The sequence below is a fragment of the Struthio camelus genome, chromosome 37, assembly GCF_040807025.1.
Source record: "Struthio camelus isolate bStrCam1 chromosome 37, bStrCam1.hap1, whole genome shotgun sequence".
NCBI classification, from domain to species: Eukaryota; Metazoa; Chordata; class Aves; order Struthioniformes; family Struthionidae; genus Struthio; species Struthio camelus.
In genome coordinates, this window is record NC_090978.1 from 561,984 (window position 1) to 579,849 (window position 17,866).

Sequence of the window (17,866 nt, forward strand, 5' to 3'; positions counted from 1 at the left end):
ACAGGGGCCACAGCCAAGTCCCAGGTCACCCCAGCGCGTCGCCTCCGGGTGACAGACCTGTCCCCACGTCACCGTCACGGCGTGTCCAGGCCAGCGCTTTATTCGCACGCGCGCACACACACACACACACGGCAGCCAGCGCGGAGACAAATAAATAACACGGAATTAAAGTGCCACCCGTTATCGGGGACGTCCCCCCCCCTCCCCGTCCCCGGCAGGGCTTGGAGGTGGGTGGCAGTGTGGGACCTGCCTTTGGCTCAGCACCCCGGGGACACGTCCCGGTGCGTCCCCTCTTCCCCCCCACCCCACCGGCAGCAGGGACAGGTCTTGGTCCCCATGTCCCGTCCCGTCCTCCCCCCTCTCCCCAAAGCAGCCAAATTCAAGGCAAGGCAGGAAGCCGAAGGGGTGTAAACAGCGCCGGGACCAGCCGCGGGACGTCCCCTCGCCTTCCCCAGTGCCACCCCTGTCCCCAGAGCATCGTCACCCTCTCTCCCATTTCCCCCCCCCCCCCAGGTTGGGGACAGGCCCCTGTCCCCGTTTTGGTCCCCAGGTCCCCCATGGCACGTTCCAGTCCAGTCCCAGTGAAGCAGCAGGTTTAGCCCCGCGGGGGGGGGGGACACGGCCCCAGTCCCCAACCCTCCGTTCCCCCCGCTTACGGCACGTGTCACTCCCCCTCCCCAAACCCAAAGGGGCGCGAAGGACCCGTCCCTGAGGTCGCCGTCACTTGACCGGCTCCACGACCAGCACCTTGCACTCCCGCTTGGCGATCTTGTCCAGGGACAACACCGTCTTCTCGGGGGGCAGGTAGAGGGGACGCCCCACGGGGGAGCCCACCGGCGGCGTGATGGCACGCCGCTCCATCACGCTGCCTGACCTGGGGACACGGGGCAGTGAGGGCTGTCCCCTGCCCCGTCACCCACGGGGCCGGCTGTCCCCTACCCTGTGTCCCTAGGGGGCTGGCTGTCCCCTGTCCCCCTCAGCACAGGTATCCTTCTCTGTCACGGGTGTGCCCACCATCCCGCGTGTCCCCTCCGTCCCCTCCAGCCCTAGGTGGCCCCCACCTTGTCTCTCCCGTCCCACGCATCCCCTTACCACGTGTCCCCTTGTCCTGGCTGTCCCCACAACCCCGTTCTGGCCATCTCCCCGCTGCGTCCCCCATCCCCAAGGTCCCTGCATCAGCTCGGTCCTGCGCGTTCCCCCCCCCCACCACCACCGTCCTGCTTGTCCCCTCGCCGTGTCCGCTCCGTACCTCATGAGATGGCTTCGGGACGGCTGCTGGTGGGAGAAGGACTGGGACCGGCCCAGCCCGGCTTGGTGCCGCTCCACCAGGTCCCGCACGGCCGGGCTGCTAGGGCTGCTCTTGCGCGACACGGGCCGAGCCTCGGGCGGCGGGTTGGCCACGCTGGCCGTGAACTGCAGCTTCAGCTTCATGTGCTGGGACAGCTGGGGACGAGGACGCGGGTGACGCTGGGCTCGGCTCCCTCTCTCCCGAGGACAAAAGCCAGGCCCGATCTGGGTGCTCTCCGGATGGACCCAGGCGTCTGGGCGGCCTCACCTCGAAAAGCCCGGCCCGCAGCGCCTGGAAGGCCACGCGGATGGTGAGGGCGCTGCCCTTGCGGGAGTAGCCCAGGTTGTTGAGCGGCGTGTGGCACACGATGGCGTCCAGCGCGGCCTGCGTGGCCCGGCGCTCCTCCCCGGATAGCTTTTTCCCTGGGGGCGGGAGGACGTGGGGATGGGACCTCTGTCCCCTCTTGGTCACTTCTGTCATCTCCGTTGCCTCTCAGCCACTTTGTCCCCTCTGTTTTCCCACCCCCCCATCTCCCCTCATCATGTCTGTCCCCTCTTAGCTACCTTCACATCCTCTGATCCGCACCCCATCTCCTCTGTCCCCTCCTGGCCACCTCTGTCACCTCCCGTCCCTCTCAGTCACCTTCAACCCTCCTGATCATCCCTGTCCCCTCAGAGCCCCACCTCCCTCATCACCTCTGTCCCCAGATCCTCCCATCTCCTCTGATCCCCTCCCCATCTCCTCTGTCCCCTCCTGGCCACCTCTGTCACCTCCATTCCCCCTTGGCCACCTTGCCCCTTCCCAACCAACCTTGTCACGTCTGATCCCCCCGTTTCATCACGTCTGTCCCCTCTTGCCTGCGCCCAGATCCTCCCCCAGCCCCTCTGGTCCCCTCCTCGTCCCCTCCTGTCCCCACCGGCTGTGGCGGTCTCCGGCGTCCAGACGAGCCGCACGGCCAGGAAGTCCTGGAGATCGTTGAGCAGCGTGTAGGTGACGGTGAAGCGCTGCCGGGCTCGCACCGGCGACTCGCAGGCGGCCGTCATCACGAAGCGCGGCCGCTCCAGGCGGATGCTTGGCAGCCTGGGGACGGGATGGGGGTTAGGGACGCGGGGACAGCCGCAAGCAGCCCCTGGGGACACGGGGTTAGTGACAAAGGACAGCCCTGAGGACATGACGGAGATGGAGACGACCATGTGGCACCTTGGGGACGTGGGGTTAGTGATAGGGGAATGGCACAGGCCCAGGGCAGGGATCCCCCTCCTCGGAGCAGATGGATCGGAGAGGGTCCCTTCCCCCTTGGGGACAGGGATCCAGGTGTCCCTCCCTTGGGGACAGGTGTCATCGAGGACCCTCAGGGTGGCTCTCACCGGTAATGCGTGTAGATGCTGCTGGTGAAGGGCAGTTTTGGCGTCGACCACTGGATCACGGCCACCAACGGGACCTCCAAGCCCTGGCGGGACAGAGGGTCAGAAATGTCCCTGTCCCCACCGCCCATGGCAAGGACAGACCCCTCCAACCCAGCCAGGATGGTCCCCAAAACCTCCTGGTCCCCCTCAGATCCCCAGAATGACAGATTTTCCCCCTCCATTCCTCCCCAACCAGGACAGTCCCTCCCGCTGTGCCCTCATCCCTTATGTCCCCCCTAGTCAGGAAGGTCCCCTCCCAGTGTCCCCTCACCCCTAAGAGTCCCCCCGTGGTGTCCCCTCACCTCCTTGGCGTCCTCGGGGGGCCTCTCGGGCGCCTGGAGCTGGAAGAGGAAGTTGTGCTCCTCGAGGGCGCTGAGGGCGCAGGGACAAGCCGAGCCGGCGCTGGCCACGCGGCAGAAGGCACCCACGGGCACCTCGCCCGAGTGGTGGCTGCGGGACAGGGGTGCGGGGACAGCTCAGGGACACGTGGGACAGCCCGGAGCTGGGGGTCGTCGTCCCCCCGCTCCCTCCCAGCCTCCCTTGGGACGGGAGCACGGCACGGCCCCGTCCCAAGGGATACACGGCCTCCTCGGGGTCTGGGAGTCGGCACAGCTGTGTCCCCTCACCACCCCAGGGACTGTCCCCAATGTCGCTAGGGACCCCAGGGTGTCCCCAGCGCTCACCAGACGTCATCGACCAGTAGGACAGAGCCGTCGGGCATGACGGGCAGGTAGCTGGCGTTGAAGTTGGGCAGGATCTGCACGTCCCACAGCGAGATCTCCTCCTGGGACCAGCCGTTCAGCACTGGGCGACAGGGACAGCAGGGTGACACCACAGGGGACACCGGCGTGGCCCCAACCAGCCCGTGTCCCAGCCGTCCCCCCTGCCCTGACACACATCCTCCGCTCTGCCTCGGCCACCCCACAGCCCCCATCTCAGGCCAAGCCACCCCCTGACCCCCTCTCGGGGGTGCCTGTCCCCATCCCAGCCACCCTGGTGTCCCTGTCCCCATGCCACCGTCCCTGTCCCCTCACCTTTGAGCACTGTGAGGTACTTCCCGGAGACGGTGAGCTGGCGGCATCGCACCACGGGTGGGGGCAACACGGTCAGCAGGGTGCTCACTGCGGGGAGATGGGCGGTCAAAGGACACGGGGCGGGGGGGGGCACATGGGGGGACACGGAGCACCCAAGTGGCGGGGGGGTGGACGGGGACACAAAGCGTAGGCTGCTGGCAGGGCAGGGGACACAGAGATGGGGAGGAAAAGGGACACTGGGGATGCAGGATGCCAGAGGCAGGAGACACTGAGGGAGATAGGGGACGTGCGGAGGGACAAGGGACCCGGGGGACACAGGGGACACGGGGCCAGTCCTACCTTGTGCCTTGAAGGCTCCCTGCTCCTGGCGGAAGACGTGCGCGGGCGCCCGGGTCTGGAGCAGGCTCAGGTACCCGCCACCCTCCTGCAGCTCGGGTGGCTCCGTGTCCCGCTTCCACACCGTCACCACGATCTGGGGACACCGGGGACACTGGGTCAGGGCCGGCCCGGAGATCCCCTCCTGTCCCCGAGGCCTCTTGGTGTCCCCCAAGCCCACCCCAACTGCTCCTGAGGGACCCAGACGGGGGGGGGAGATGAGGACTGGATCCCACTCCCCACCCCTGGTCACAGTCCCATGTCACTATGTTTGTCCCCGAGGTCTACCCGTTGTCCCCAGGGTCCCAACATTGTCCCCAAGGTCTCCTCCTGTCTCTACTCCCACCCTGACCTTAATGAACCAAGAAGCACCATAGCTTCATCTTAGTCCCAACCCTAGGTCCCCACGCTGTCCCCGAGCTCCCATCCTGTCCCTGAGGTCTCCTCTCGTCCCCAAGGTCCCCATGCTGTCCCCACCATCCCCTCCTGCCCTTGAGGTCCCCACACTGTCCCCGAGGTCCCCTCCCATCCCTGAGATCCCAACACAGCCCCCAAGATCCCCATGCTGTCCTCAAGTTCCCTTCTCATCTCCAAGGTCCCCACGCTGTCCCCAAGGTCCACCCCCATCCCTGAGGTCCCCACGCTGTCCCCAAGGTCCCAGAAGTCCCCTCCCCACCTCACCTTGGCCTTGACGGTGCCAGGGGGCAGCTTGTCGAGAGAGATGGTCAGGGGAAAGATGACCTCGTCCGTGGACACGATGGGGTCCTCCACCGGCATCTGGCGTCACAGTGGGGCTCAGCCACGGTGGCCCCCTCCCCGTCCTGTGTCACCTCCCCTGTCCCATGTCCTCCCCCTTACGTCTGCCCTGAACCCACATCTGCCCTGTGTCCCTCCCTTGTCCCCCATGTCCCTCTATATCTTCCCTCGTCCCCACGTCCCTCCCGTGTCCCCCCGTATCTGCCCTTGTCCCCATCTCCCTCCTTTGCCCCCACGTCCCCTTGTCCCTCCCATGTCCCCCCATATCTGCCCTTGTCCCCATCTCCCTCCTTTGACCCCATGGTCCCTTGTCCCCACATCCCTCCCGTGTCCCCCCGTATCTGCCCTTGTCCCCATCTCCCTCCTTCGCCCCCGTGTCCCCTTGTCCCCACTTCCCTCCCGTGTCCCCCCCATATCTGCCCTTGTCCCCATCTCCCTCCTTTGACCCCGTGTCCCCCCGTATCTGCCCTTGTCCCCATCTCCCTCCTTCGCCGTGTCCCCTTGTCCCCACCTCCCTCCCGTGTCCCCCCGTATCTGCTCTTATCCCCATCTCCCTCCTTCGCCCCGTGTCCCCCCGTATCTGCCCTTGTCCCCATCTCCCTCCTTTGCCGTGTCCCCCCGTATCTGCCCTTGTCCCCATCTGCCTCCTTCGCCCCCGTGTCCCCTTGTCCCCACCTCCCTCCCTCGACTCCTCCCTGCCCCCGACTCCCACCCCGTCCCCTCCCTTCGTCCCCCGCGTCCCCCCTCGGGTCACCCACCCCGGCCGCGGGCCGCCCCGGAGGACCCTGGCTGTGCGTCAGCAGGGCCCGGCAATCCCGAAAGACGGGAGGCTCCGGCGGGACCTCGTCGCCGTCCCCTCCGCCGTCCTGCTCCCCGTCACGGTCCCCTCCGCAGGGCTCCGTGCCGCCGGGACTGACGCTGGCCAGGGCGGCTAACGAAGCCGCCAGCTCGGCCCAAGGTGGCCGACCCGGTCCGGTACCGGTACCGGTACCGGGACGGCAGCGAAGCACCAGGAGGAATCGTACGGTTTCGCCCAGGTAGAGGTGGTTACGGCGGGGTAACGCCCGGTACCGGCCCGGTTCCCCCGCCAGCAGCTCCCGGGCGGCGAAGGGAACCGCCGGGAAGTACATGAAGTAATCGCATTGCGACTCCATGGGCGGTACCGGTACCGGGGGGGGGGGGGAATAGGGATGGGGAGGGGGGGGTCTTAGGGACCGGGAGACACCAGGAGGGAGGGTCTTGGGGAGCACGGGGGGAGGAACCGGGGGCTCTGGATGGTCCTAGGGAGTGGGGGGGATGGATCGGGGGGGGGGGGTCCCGGTAGCTCTGGAGGATCCTGGGGAGCGGGGAGGAACCGGGGTGAAGGATCGGGGGGGGCCCGGTGGCTCCGGAGGGTCCTGGGGAGCCGGGGTGTGGGGGCCCGGTGGGTCCTGGGCAATGGGGGGGGGGGGGTCGGGCACCGGGAGAGATACCGGGACTTGGGGTGGGGGGAATCTCCAGGCCAGGCCGGGCCGGGGGGGATGCCGGGGACCGGGAAGGGATACCGGGGCCGGGCCGGGGCTCCGGGGGATGGGGGTAGGGTGGATACCGGGGCCGGAGCACCGGGAGGGGAAGGAAAAGGGGGAGGGGGGGGGAGTCCCCGGGCCGGGGGCTCCCGGTAGCGGTTCCGGTTCCGGCTCCGCGCGGCGCCGCCGGAGCGACCGGGCGGGGCGGGGGCAGGGGCGGGGGCGGGGCAACGCGGCAGGCGGCGAGGGCGAGCGCCGAGCGCGGCCGCCGAGCGCATCGATGAGGAGCTGAGGCACCGCCCCCTGGAGGACTCGCCTCCCGCCGCTAGTGGTGGTGGTGGTGGCGGCGGCGGCGGCGGTTGTAGTGACGTCACATCCGCTCCCCGCACAGGGACCAATCGCCGCGCCGGGAGGTCCCCCGAAGGGGCAGGACTTCGGCCCGGCGCCTTCATGCCCGGCTCGGGGCGGGACTTCCGGTTCTGCAGCAGGAAAGAACCAATCCCGCCCTTCCGCCCTCCCTCAGGGGGGCGGGACTTCCCTCCCACAGCCCAGCCAAATGATCGACAGCCGCAACATCCAATCAGCGGGATCTTTCCAGCTTTTTATTACCATGAGGACGGTCCAAGCCGCCGCCGTGGGGGGGGGGGGGCCAGACCAAACCCCTCCTCCCCGGGGGGGACTCCACCCACATGGCGTGAACACGCTATGACACGCGTGTGACATGCCACCGGCATCGCGTGACACCCCCCCCCCTCCCGCCATGATTCCCGCGGACGTGCCACACGCCCGCACACGCCATGGGGTTAGGTGGACCCACGAGCCAGACTAGGTAAACTGAGGCACGGATCTGGACCGTGGCAGCCCCCGATCCCCATTTGGCTTAGATGGACCCCGCTACTCAGTGCAGGTAAACTGAGGCACGGGGTGATCCAGCTATGCATTAAGGCCGGGGGGGGGGCGGGCACCCCCCCCCCCCCATTACCCAGGTAAACTGAGGCACGGAGCTATAGCGTGCGGGGAGCCCCACGCCATATCAGGGCTAAGTGGATGCGTTACTGAGAGCAGGGAAACTGAGGCACGGAGCTGTACCGTGAGGAGGACCTCGACACCATTATAGTCAGGGAGACCCATTTACCCAGAGCCGGTAAACTGAGGCACCGGCTTGTACCACGGAGGGGTCCCCAAATCCCCATCAGGGTTAGACGTACCCATTACCCAGACTGGGTAAACTGAGGCACGGGGCTGTACCATGGGGGGGTCCCCAATCCCCATGAGGGTTAGGCGCACCCATTACCCACAGGAGGTAAACTGAGGCACAGGGCTGTACCATGGGGGGGTCCCCAATCCCCATGAGGGTTAGATGAACCCACTAGCCACACTGGGTAAACTGAGGCACAGGGCTGTACCACGGGGACACCCCAATCCCCCTGAGGGTTAGATGCACCCGTAACCCACAGGAGGTAAACTGAGGCACAGGGCTGTACCATGGGGGGGTCCCCAATCCCCATGAGGGTTAGATGCACCCATTACCCACAGGAGGTAAACTGAGGCACGGCGCCGTCCCAGGGGGACACCCCAATCCCCCTGAGGGTTAGACGCACCCATTACCCAGACTGGGTAAACTGAGGCACAGGGCTGTACCATGGGGGGGGTCCCCAATCCCCATGAGGGTTAGACGCACCCATTACCCACAGGAGGTAAACTGAGGCACGGCACCGTCCCAGGGGGACACCCCAATCCCCATGAGGGTTAGACGCACCCATTACCCACAGGAGGTAAACTGAGGCACGGCGCCGTCCCAGGGGGACACCCCAATCCCCATGAGGGTTAGACGCACCCATTACCCACAGGAGGTAAACTGAGGCACGGCGCCGTCCCAGGGGGACACCCCAATCCCCATGAGGGTTAGATGCACCCATTACCCACAGGAGGTAAACTGAGGCACAGGGCTGTACCATGGGAGGTCCCCAATCCCCATGAGGGTTAGACGCACCCATTACCCACAGGAGGTAAACTGAGGCACGGCGCCGTCCCAGGGGGACACCCCAATCCCCATGAGGGTTAGACGCACCCATTACCCACAGGAGGTAAACTGAGGCACAGGGCTGTACCATGGGGGGGTCCCCAATCCCCATGAGGGTTAGATGCACCCATTACCCACAGGAGGTAAACTGAGGCACAGGGCTGTACCATGGGAGGTCCCCAATCCCCCTGAGGGTTAGATGCACCCATTACCCAGACTGGGTAAACTGAGGCACAGGGCTGTACCACGGGGACACCCCAATCCCCATGAGGGTTAGACGCACCCATTACCCACAGGAGGTAAACTGAGGCACAGGGCTGTACCATGGGAGGTCCCCAATCCCCATGAGGGTTAGATGCACCCATTACCCACAGGAGGTAAACTGAGGCACGGCGCCGTCCCGGGGGGAGGTGAAGGGGGGAAGAATAAAGGGGTTCCCCCCCCCACCCACCCACCCACCGCCCCCCTCCCGCTACGCCCCCGGCGGCGCCGTGCCGTTACCCGACCCGAACTGCCGCCGGTCGAGGATGTCCTTGTACTGGAGCTCGGGGGTGGCGAGTCGAGCGCAACGTTCGCGCTCCGCCGGCGGCAGCCCGGCCCGTAAAGCGTACCCCAAAATCTCAGCCCGTCCCGGCGGCTGGAAAGGTCGCAGGCGACTCTCGGCGATGTCACCCGCCGCCACCGGCCCGCCGCCCCGCAAACACCGACGCGCCAGGGCGGCTCGACGTTCCCGCAGCCGTCCCACCTCGGCCCGCAGACGAGCCGCTCCGAAAGCTTCCACCCGGCGCCAAAACGAGCGGTTGAGGTGGACGTAGAGGGCCCAATCGAGGGCGTTCCAGGCGCGGAGGCGGGCGGCCTGGGCGCCGCTGAGGGCGGCGGGCGCCCGGCGGCCGTTGTGGGCGAAGGCGGCCACGTCCTCCTCGGCCCAGCACAGGGCGTCGCGCAGCAGCACCAGCGACTCGTCGAAGTGTTCGGCCAGCAGCACCAAAGCGAAGACCCGGTCCACCTCCGCCACCGCCGCCGCCACCCCTCCGGCGTCGCCCGCCGCCGGCAAGCCGAAATCGAACCACAGCAGGTTGCGGGCGTAATGGTTACCTCGAGCTCCCGCTTCGTAGAAACGACCCGGCGCCGCCAGGAAGGCGCTCAACGACGGCGCCCGTCGGAAAGCCGGTGCCACGGCCCGGTAGTAGGAGAAGGCCGATTCGCCCAACGTGCCCGGGTCCCGCACGATGGAGAAGTAGAAGCTGTCGTTGGGCATCACCTTCTGCACCTGCGGTGGTGGAAGGAGGGGGGGGGGCAGCGGGATGGGGGGGGAGAGGGATGGGGCTCGGTGGACCCACACGACCCCCACTGTTCCCGGATGTCTCCCTTGGATGTTCTCCGGTTCCCCTAGGTGTCCTCCATCTCCCCTTGAGGTTCCCCATCTCCCCTGGACATCCACCATCTCCCCCTGAGGTTCCCCATCTCCCCTAGATGTCCTCCATCTCCCCTAGAGGTTCCCCATCTCCCCTGGACGTCCTCCATCTTCCCTTGAGGATCCCCATCTCCCCTAGATGTCCTCCATCTCCCCTAGAGGTTCCCCATCTCCCCTGGACATCCTCCATCTCCCCTTGAGGTTCCCCATCTCCCCTAGATGTCCTCCATCTCCCCTAGAGGTTCCCCATCTCCCCTGGACATCCTCCATCTCTCCTAGAGGTTCTCCATCTCTCCTGGATGTTCTCCAGCTCTCCTTGAGGTCCCCATCTCCCCTGGACATCCTCCATCTCTCCTAGAGGTTCTCCATCTCTCCTGGATGTTCTCCAGCTCCCCTTGAGGTCCCCATCTCCCCTGGACGTCCTCCATTTCCCCTAGAGGTTCCCCATCTCCTCTAGACACCTTTCATCTCCCCCAAACATCCTCCAGCTCCCCCCGACGTTCCTCATCTCTCCCAGACATCCTCCATCGCCCCCAAACATCCACCATCGCACCTTGAGGTTCTCCATCTCCCCCAGGTGTCCTCCAGCTCCCTGGGATGTTCCCCATCTCCTCTAGACATCCTTCATCTCCCCCAGGCATCTTCCATCTCCCCTGGACATTCCTCATCTCCCCCCCAAATGTCCTCCATCTCCCCCAAACTTTCTCCATCTCCCCTAGAGGTTCCCCATCTCCCCTAGATGTCCTCCATCTCCCCTAGAGGTTCCCCATCTCCCCTGGATGTTCTCCATCTCTCCTAGAGGTTCCCCATCTCCCTCAGACATCCTCCATCTCCCCTGGAGGTTCCCCATCTCCTCTAGACATCCTCCATCTCCCCCAGGCATCCTCCATCGCCCTCGGACATTCCTCATCTCTCCCAGACATCCTCCATCTCCCCCAAACATCCACCATCTCCCCTTGAGGTTCTCCATCTCCCCTAGGTGTCCTCCAGCTCCCCCGGACTTCCCCCATCTCCCCTGGATGTCTTCCATCTCCCCTAGAGGTTCTCCATCTCCCCCAGGTGTCCTCCAGCTCCCCCAGATGTTCGCCATCTCCCCTGGAGGTTCCCCACCTCTCCCAGGTGTCCTCCATCTCCCCTGGAGTTCCCCATCTCTCCCAGACATCCTCCATCTCCCCCAGGCATCCTCCATCTCCCCTAGAGGGTCCCCATCTCCCCCAGGTGCCCTCCATCTCCTCCAAAACATCCTCCATCTCCCCTAGAGGGTCCCCATCTCCCCCAGGTGCCCTCCATCTCCTCCAAAACATCCTCCATCTCCCCTAGAGGGTCCCCAGGGTCCCTGACGCCCCCAGCATCCCTGGTGTCCCCAGCGTCCCCAACGTCCCCAACGTCACCTCGGGCAGGTTGAAGCGCATGTGGTGGCAGAGGATGTCGAAGGGGGGCCCGCCGGGACGGTAGCCCTTGACGCGGCTGGCCTGGAAGGGGCTGGGGTAGCCAAACTGGTAGCGGTGGGGCAGGGCGAAGCGGAGCCCGTGGGCCTCGCCGAAGCGGTGCAGCAGGTTCACCACGCTGCTGCTGCCCGTCTTGTGCGTCTTCAGGAAGACCAGGTGGGTGCGAGGCTGGCAGGGCTGCGGCGGGCGGCCGCCGGGCGCCACGGGCGGCCTGGGGGCCATGGACGCGGGGTTGGGGGGGAGGGCACCCACAGCCCTGTCCCGCCTGGCCACGGGCACCCAAGGGGATGGAGACCCCCATGCCACTCATCCCAGGTACCCAAGGGGTTGGGGATCCCCATCCTGCCCGTCCCAGGGCACGCAAGGGGTTGCCGACCCCCATGCCACCCATCCCAGGTACACAAGGGGTTGGAGACCGCCATCCCGCTTGTCCTTGGGCACCCAAGGGGATGGAGACCCCCATGCCACCCATCCTAAGTACCCAAGGGGTTGGGGATCCCCATCCTGCCTGTCCCTAAGCACCCAAGTGGATGAAGACCCCCATCCTGCTTGTCCTGGGGCACCCAAGGGGATGGAGACCCCCATGCCACCCATCCCAGGTACCCAAGGGGTTGGGGACACGCATCCTGCCCATCCCAGGGCACTCGAGGGGTTGGAGACCCCCATCCTGCCTGTTCCTGGGCACCCAAGGGGATGAGGGACCCCCATGCCACCCATCCCAGCTACGCAAGGGTTTGGGGACTCCCATCCTACCTGTTCTGGTCACCCAAGGATTGGGGACCCCCATCTCACCCATCTTGGGCACCCAAGGGGATGGGGACCCCCCCATCTCACCTGTCCCCAGCCATCCAAGGGGTTAGAGACCCCCATCCCAGGCACCCAGGGGGTGTCACCCTCCCCCATCGTGCCCACCCTGAGCACCCAAGGGTTCAGAGCCACCTCCACCCAGGGAATTTTGGGGTGCAAACTCTAGGGGAGATGGGCCAGGGTGGGGGGCACCCACCTCCTTTGGAAGGGTCCCACCAAGAGCTGCACCACGAAGCCGATGGTCACGCAGATGCCCAGGGCGGCCGCCAGCACCTGGAGCCGGCGGCAGGCGGGTGGCAGCTTCATGGTCCTGCAGAATGGGTGGGTGGGTGGGTGGGGGACATGGGTGCTCAGGGGGCCCAGGGGTCCGGGCTGCTGGTGCTTATGAGATGGTACGAAGCAGGGTCGGGGGGGGGGGGGAGAAGGACTCAACGCATCTCTGTCACGCGCGTGGCCCGTGTGTCACCTCCCTGGGGGGGTTCATGGTGTCACCTCCCAGGTGTCACCCACTCCGAGCGTGGCCGGGGTGGGGGGACGGAGGGACACCTGGAGCCACATCCAGCCCGCGGTGTCCCCCCCCGATGTCACCCGCCCCGAGCATGGCTGGGGTGGGGGGACGGAGGGACACCCAGAGCCACGTCGTGGCCTGCTGGGGGGGTCCATGGTGTCCCCCGGTGTCACCCGCCCCGAGCGTGGCCGGGGTGGGGGGACGGAGGGACACCCAGAGCCACGTCGTGGCCCGCTGGGGGGGTCCATGGTGTCCCCCGGTGTCACCCGCCCCGAGCGTGGCCGGGGTGGGGGGACGGAGGGACGCCCAGAGCCACGTCGTGGCCCGCTGGGGGGGTCCGCGGAGGCGTTTGGGCTCCCGCCAGCCCAGCCCAGCCCTTCCCAGGGTCAGCTGGGACCCATTACCGGGGGGGGGGGGACGGGGAGGGGGACACGGGGGGGGGGGGACAAACAGCCGCCCCACCCTGACAGGCAGACAGGGACTGACACCCTCACCCCGGACAGGCAGATGGGGACAGACACCCGCCCCGGATGGACACTCCCGGGGTCCGTCCTTGCCCCACACCTAGGGGACACCCCCCCCCGTACCCCGGCCACCAGGTCCCCCTTGTCCCCTGTGTCCCCCTCCGTGACCCCCCCAGGCCACCAGCTTCTCCCCTGTCCCCCGTGTCCCCCTCCGTGATCCCCAGGCCCCCGTGTTCCCCCCCCCAGGTATCATGTCCCCCTGTCCCTGCTCTGTGACCCCTCTGTCCCCATGGGATCTCCCCGTCCGTCCCCCCCCAGCCCGTGTCCCCCTTCTGCCCTACATCCCCTCCAGCCCCTTTGTCCCCCCTGTGCCCTGGGTCCCCTCCTGCACCCCGTGTCCCCCCTGTCGCCATATCCTCCCTGTGTCCCCCTGTGTCCCCCTAGACCCCATTTCCCCTTGTGTCCCCCCATGTCCCCCCTGTGCCCCATGTCCCCCTAGACCCTACGTCCCCCTGTGTCCCCCTATGTCCCCTTAGACCCCATGCCCCCCATGTCCCCTGTGTCCCAATGTCCCCCCAGACCCTACGTCCCCCTGTGTCCCCCCATGTCCCCCTAGACCCCATGTCCCCCCATGTCCCCCTAGACCCCATGTCCCCCCATGTCCCCGTGTCTCCATGTCCCCCCAGACCCTACGTCCCCCTGTGTCCCCCCATGTCCCCCTAGACCCCATGTCCCACCATGTCCCCGTGTCTCCATGTCCCCCCAGACCCTACGTCCCCCTGTGTCCCCCCATGTCCCCCTAGACCCCATGTCCCCCCAGACCCTACGTCCCCCTGTGTCCTCCTATGTCCCCCTAGACCCCATGTCCCCCCATGTCCCCCCGACCCTACATCCCCCCTGTGTCCCCCATGTCCCCCTAGACCCCATGTCCCCCCATGTCCCCCCGACCCTACATCCCCCCCGTGTCCCCCTATATCCCCCTAGATCCCATGTCCCCCCAGACCCTACGTTCCTCATGTCCCCCTGTGTCCCCCTAGACCCCATGTCCCCCTGTTCCCCCTGTGCCCCATGTCCCCCCAGACCCTACATCCCCCTGTGTCCTCCTATGTCCCCCTAGACCCCATGTCCCTCCATGTCCCCCTGACCCTACATCCCCCCCGTGTCCCCCTATATCCCCCTGGACCCCATGTCCCCCCGTGTCCCCCTATGTCCCCCTACACCCCATGTCCCCCTGTGTCCCGCCATGTCCCTCCCCTGCGCCCCATGTCCCCCCCTCTCCCCCTGCCCCACCGTGTCCCCCCGCCGCCGCACTCACCGCGGGTCCGAGACTGCCGGGGACACCGGGGACACCGGATACCGGGGACACCGGGCTCAACCCCGCCGCATCCCGGCGCCGCTCGGGGCCTCCCGACGCTTCGGCCCAGCCCGCTCGGGACGGGGGGGCCCCGGTGTCCCGGGGTGGAGGTGGGGGGGGGGTGGAGGGATCCGGTTGTCCCGGGATGCCGCTCCCGGAGTGGGGCGGGGGGGGGGGCCGGGTGGTCGCTGGGTGCCGGTGGGTGCCGGTATCCCGATGGCTCCCGGTGGATCCCGGTGTCCCGGCCTCACTCTCGCTCTTCACCGAAGTTTCCTCCTTTGTCTCCCGCTGTCCCGCCCCGCCCCGCTGCACCGGGCCGGCCCCCCGGTACCGGGCCGCCCCCGGCCCCCCCCAAGCCCGTCCCGTCCCCCCCCATCCGGTACCGGGCCTCCCCCGACTCCGTTCCGTCCCCCCCCTACCCGGTACCGGGCCGTCCCCGATCCCCGTCCCGTCCCCCCCAACCCGGTACCGGACCCCCCCCGAGCCCGGCCCGTCCCCCTCAACCCGGTACCGGGTCGCCCCCGGGTCCGTCCCGTCCCCCCCATCCGGTACCGGGTCGCCCCCGACTCCGTCCCGTCCCCCCCTTCCCGTCCCCGGTCCCCGTCCCGTCCCCCCCACCCGGTACCGGGTCGCCCCCGACTCCGTCCCGTCCCCCCCTTCCCGTCCCCGGCCCCCGTCCCGTCCCCCCCACCCGGTACCGGGTCGCCCCCGACTCCGTCCCGTCCCCCCCACCCGGTACCGGCTCGCTCCCGGGCACTGGGGACACTAGGGGAGGGGACACTGCGGGGTCTTAAGGGGCTCTAGGGGGACACTGAAGGGGTCTGGGGGACACTAGGGGGACATTGCGGGGCACTAGGGGGCACTGGGGGACACCGCAGGGTCTGGGGACACTGGGGGGCACTGGGGGACACTGCAGGGTCTAGGGGCTCTGGGGGGGGACAGATCCGGGGAGGGGGAACTTGAGGGGCAAATTTGGGGAGGATGGGAAGGGGATAGATTTGGGGGGGGGGCAGATCCCCGAGCAGCCCGGGGCAGCAGGGCGGGGGGGGGGGGCAGTCCCGGGGGTCTCGGTGCAGCCGCTCCAGGCTCGGGGAGGAGCGGGGTCGGGGGGGGGGGGGGTCCGGTCGGCGCTAGGACCCGCCGCCGCTGCCGGGGGTCCGGGAGGACCGGCCGCCGCCGCCCCCCCGCCTCGCCGAACCGGGCGGCACCGGGTTATACGGGGCTGAACCGGGCTGACCGGTCCTGGGACCCCCCAGCCGGTACCGGCAACCGGGACCCCCCGTCCTGCCCGGTCTCGGGACCCCCCAGCCGGTACCGGTCGCGGGACCCCCCCGTCCTGCCCCGTCGTTATAGGTGCTGTGGGTCTCCAGAGGTCCCCATGGGTCCAAGGTGTCCCCTGGTGTCCCCAAGGGTCCCTGATGTCCCTTCGTGGGTCCTGGTTCCCTCAGTGGGTGCTGGTGCCCCCAGTGGGTGTTCAGTCCCCTGTGGGTGCTGGGTGCCCCCAGTGGGTGCTGGGTCCCCTGTGGGTGCTGGGTGTCCCCAATGGATGCTGGTTCCCTGGTGCCCCCAGTGGGTGTTTGGTCCCCTGTGGGTGCTGGGTGTCCCCAGTGGGTGCTGGGTCCCCTGTGGGTGCTGAGTGTCCCCAATGGGTGCTGGTTCCCTGGTGCCCCCAGTGGGTGTTTGGTCCCCTGTGGGTGCTGGGTGTCTCCAGGGGGTGCTGGGTCCCCTGTGGGTGCTGGGTGCCAGGAGGGGGACGGGTGCCAGGATGGGGTCCCCCCGCGGCTCCGGCCCTTTTCCGCTCGGCAATAAAACCCGAAATTTCTTGAGTTGTGTGTTTGCTTTGGGGCTATAGGGGGCTATAGGGGACCCAGGGGGCTTGGGGCTCTCCGGGACCCCAGAGGGTATAGGGCTATATGGGACCCCTAGGCTGTTTGGGGCTGCCTGGGACCTCAGGCCCCTATGGGGCTCATACTGTGCTACGAGGGATCTCTGGGCTCTCCGGGGCTATAAGGGTCCCTGGGCCATATAGGAACTGCTGTTTTTCTGGACTGTATGTGACTCCGAGGCCACGTGGGATATAAAGATCATATGTGAGCTCTGTGCCGTATAGCACCCCTAGCTCATATGGGGCTATAGGACCCCTTCTCCAAGCTATTTGGGACCCCAGATCGATAAAGGGTTGTAAGGGTCTCCTATAAGGGTCTCTAGGACTATATGGGACTACAAGGATTTCCAGGCCACATGACTCTATAGGGGATCTCCAGGTCATAGAGGAGCCCAGGCCATCCGGGGCTATAGGGAACCCTGGGCCCTCTGGAGCTATAGGGGATCCTCAGGCTAGAGGGAGACCGCGGGGCCGTATGGGACCCCCTCCCAGGCCAGAGGGGGCTATAGGAGACTGCCGAACCACCGGGCACTGTAGGGGATGTCAAAAGGGGCTATAGGGACCCCTGTGCCACAGGGGGTTGGAGGAACATAGGGAGCTTATAGGGACCCCCATTCCATAGGGGGCTATAGGGACCCCCGTGCCATAGGGGGCTACAGGGACCCCTGTGCCATAGGGAGCTATAAGGACCCTGGTGCCATAGGGGACTATAGGGACCCCCGGCCATAGGGAGCTAGAGGGACCCCACCCCACGTGGGGGGGAGGGGGCCCGGCCGCCCGGGCCACGCCCCTCGCACGTGCCGCCCGGCGGAGGGCGGGGTCGTCCCCCCCTCCCCTCCCCTCCCCCCACCAAGGGCCGCTGCCTGCGCGCCTGCGCAGTGGCTTCCTCCCACCCGCCCCGCCCCGCCCCTCGGCGTCGAGGCGCACGTGCTCGGCGTGACGTCGCTCCCGCGGCGGGGGCGCGAGGCGAGGCAGGCCCGGGGTGGGGCGGGTACCAACGGGCGCGCGTCACGTGACCCCCAAGGGGGGGGGCCTGCCCCCCCCCCAGTATGTCCCGGGGGGGATATTTGGGGCCTTGTTCCCCTCCTAGTGTGTCCCGGGGAGGGTATTTGGGGCCTTGTCCCCCCCAGTATGTCCCGGGGGGGATATTTGGGGCCTTGTCCCCCCCCAGTGTGTCCTGGGGAGGGTATTTGGGGCCTTGTCCCCCCCCAGTGTGTCCTGGGGAGGGTATTTGGGGCTTTATCCCCCTCCTAGTGTATCCCGGGGGGGGTATTTGGGGCCTTATCCCTCCCAGTGTATCCTGGGGGGGGTATTTGGGGCCTTGTCCCCCCCCCCCAGTGTGTTCTGGGGAGGGTATTTGGGGCCTTATCCCCTCCTAATGTGTCGGGGGGGGGGCCTTATCCCCCTGCCAGCATGTCCCAGGTGGGTATTAGGAGCCTTGTCCCCCCCCCCCCAGCATGTCCCAGGTGGGTATTTGGAGCCTTGTCCCCCCCCAGCTTGTCCCAGGTGGGTATTTGGGACATTGTTCCCCTCCCCCCAACATGTTCCAGGGAGTATGTGGGGCCTTGTCCCCCACCAGCGTGTTTCAGGGGGGTATTT

The 17,866-nt window shown here is 67.4% G+C and overlaps 2 protein-coding genes across 2 annotated transcripts; both read right to left on the minus strand.

The window, feature by feature from the left end:
• Nucleotides 1-84: 84 nt before the first annotated feature.
• TRAPPC14 (trafficking protein particle complex subunit 14) lies at nucleotides 85-6,557 on the minus strand. Its single transcript, XM_068923991.1, has 11 exons — nucleotides 5,618-6,557; nucleotides 4,785-4,880; nucleotides 4,068-4,200; nucleotides 3,729-3,815; nucleotides 3,378-3,498; nucleotides 2,997-3,144; nucleotides 2,656-2,738; nucleotides 2,205-2,368; nucleotides 1,556-1,710; nucleotides 1,250-1,443; nucleotides 85-874 (listed from the first exon to the last, which is right to left on the minus strand). Exons 1-11 carry the CDS (start codon nucleotides 6,011-6,013, stop codon nucleotides 721-723), a joined length of 1,731 nt encoding a protein of 576 aa, XP_068780092.1. The 5' UTR covers nucleotides 6,014-6,557; the 3' UTR covers nucleotides 85-720.
• Nucleotides 6,558-7,901: 1,344 nt separating this feature from the next.
• On the minus strand, nucleotides 7,902-14,822 carry GAL3ST4 (galactose-3-O-sulfotransferase 4). The gene is made up of 4 exons (XM_068923992.1): nucleotides 14,344-14,822; nucleotides 12,253-12,366; nucleotides 11,193-11,460; nucleotides 7,902-9,657 (listed from the first exon to the last, which is right to left on the minus strand). Exons 2-4 carry the CDS (start codon nucleotides 12,360-12,362, stop codon nucleotides 8,860-8,862), a joined length of 1,176 nt encoding a protein of 391 aa, XP_068780093.1. The 5' UTR covers nucleotides 12,363-12,366; nucleotides 14,344-14,822; the 3' UTR covers nucleotides 7,902-8,859.
• Nucleotides 14,823-17,866: the final 3,044 nt, after the last annotated feature.

Coding starts and splice junctions, on each gene's coding strand:
- TRAPPC14 (XM_068923991.1), bottom strand. CDS start 6,013: ATGGAGTCGCAATGCGATTACTTCATGTACTTCCCGGCGGTTCCCTTC. Junction 3,816..4,067: donor GGGAGCCTTCAAGGCACAAG/GTAGGACTGGCC, acceptor ATCTCCCCGCAG/TGAGCACCCTGCTGACCGTG. Junction 2,739..2,996: donor CCCCCGAGGACGCCAAGGAG/GTGAGGGGACAC, acceptor CTGTCCCGCCAG/GGCTTGGAGGTCCCGTTGGT.
- GAL3ST4 (XM_068923992.1), bottom strand. CDS start 12,362: ATGAAGCTGCCACCCGCCTGCCGCCGGCTCCAGGTGCTGGCGGCCGCC. Junction 11,461..12,252: donor GTGGGACCCTTCCAAAGGAG/GTGGGTGCCCCC, acceptor CATGGCCCCCAG/GCCGCCCGTGGCGCCCGGCG. Junction 9,658..11,192: donor TGCGCTTCAACCTGCCCGAG/GTGACGTTGGGG, acceptor CCACCACCGCAG/GTGCAGAAGGTGATGCCCAA.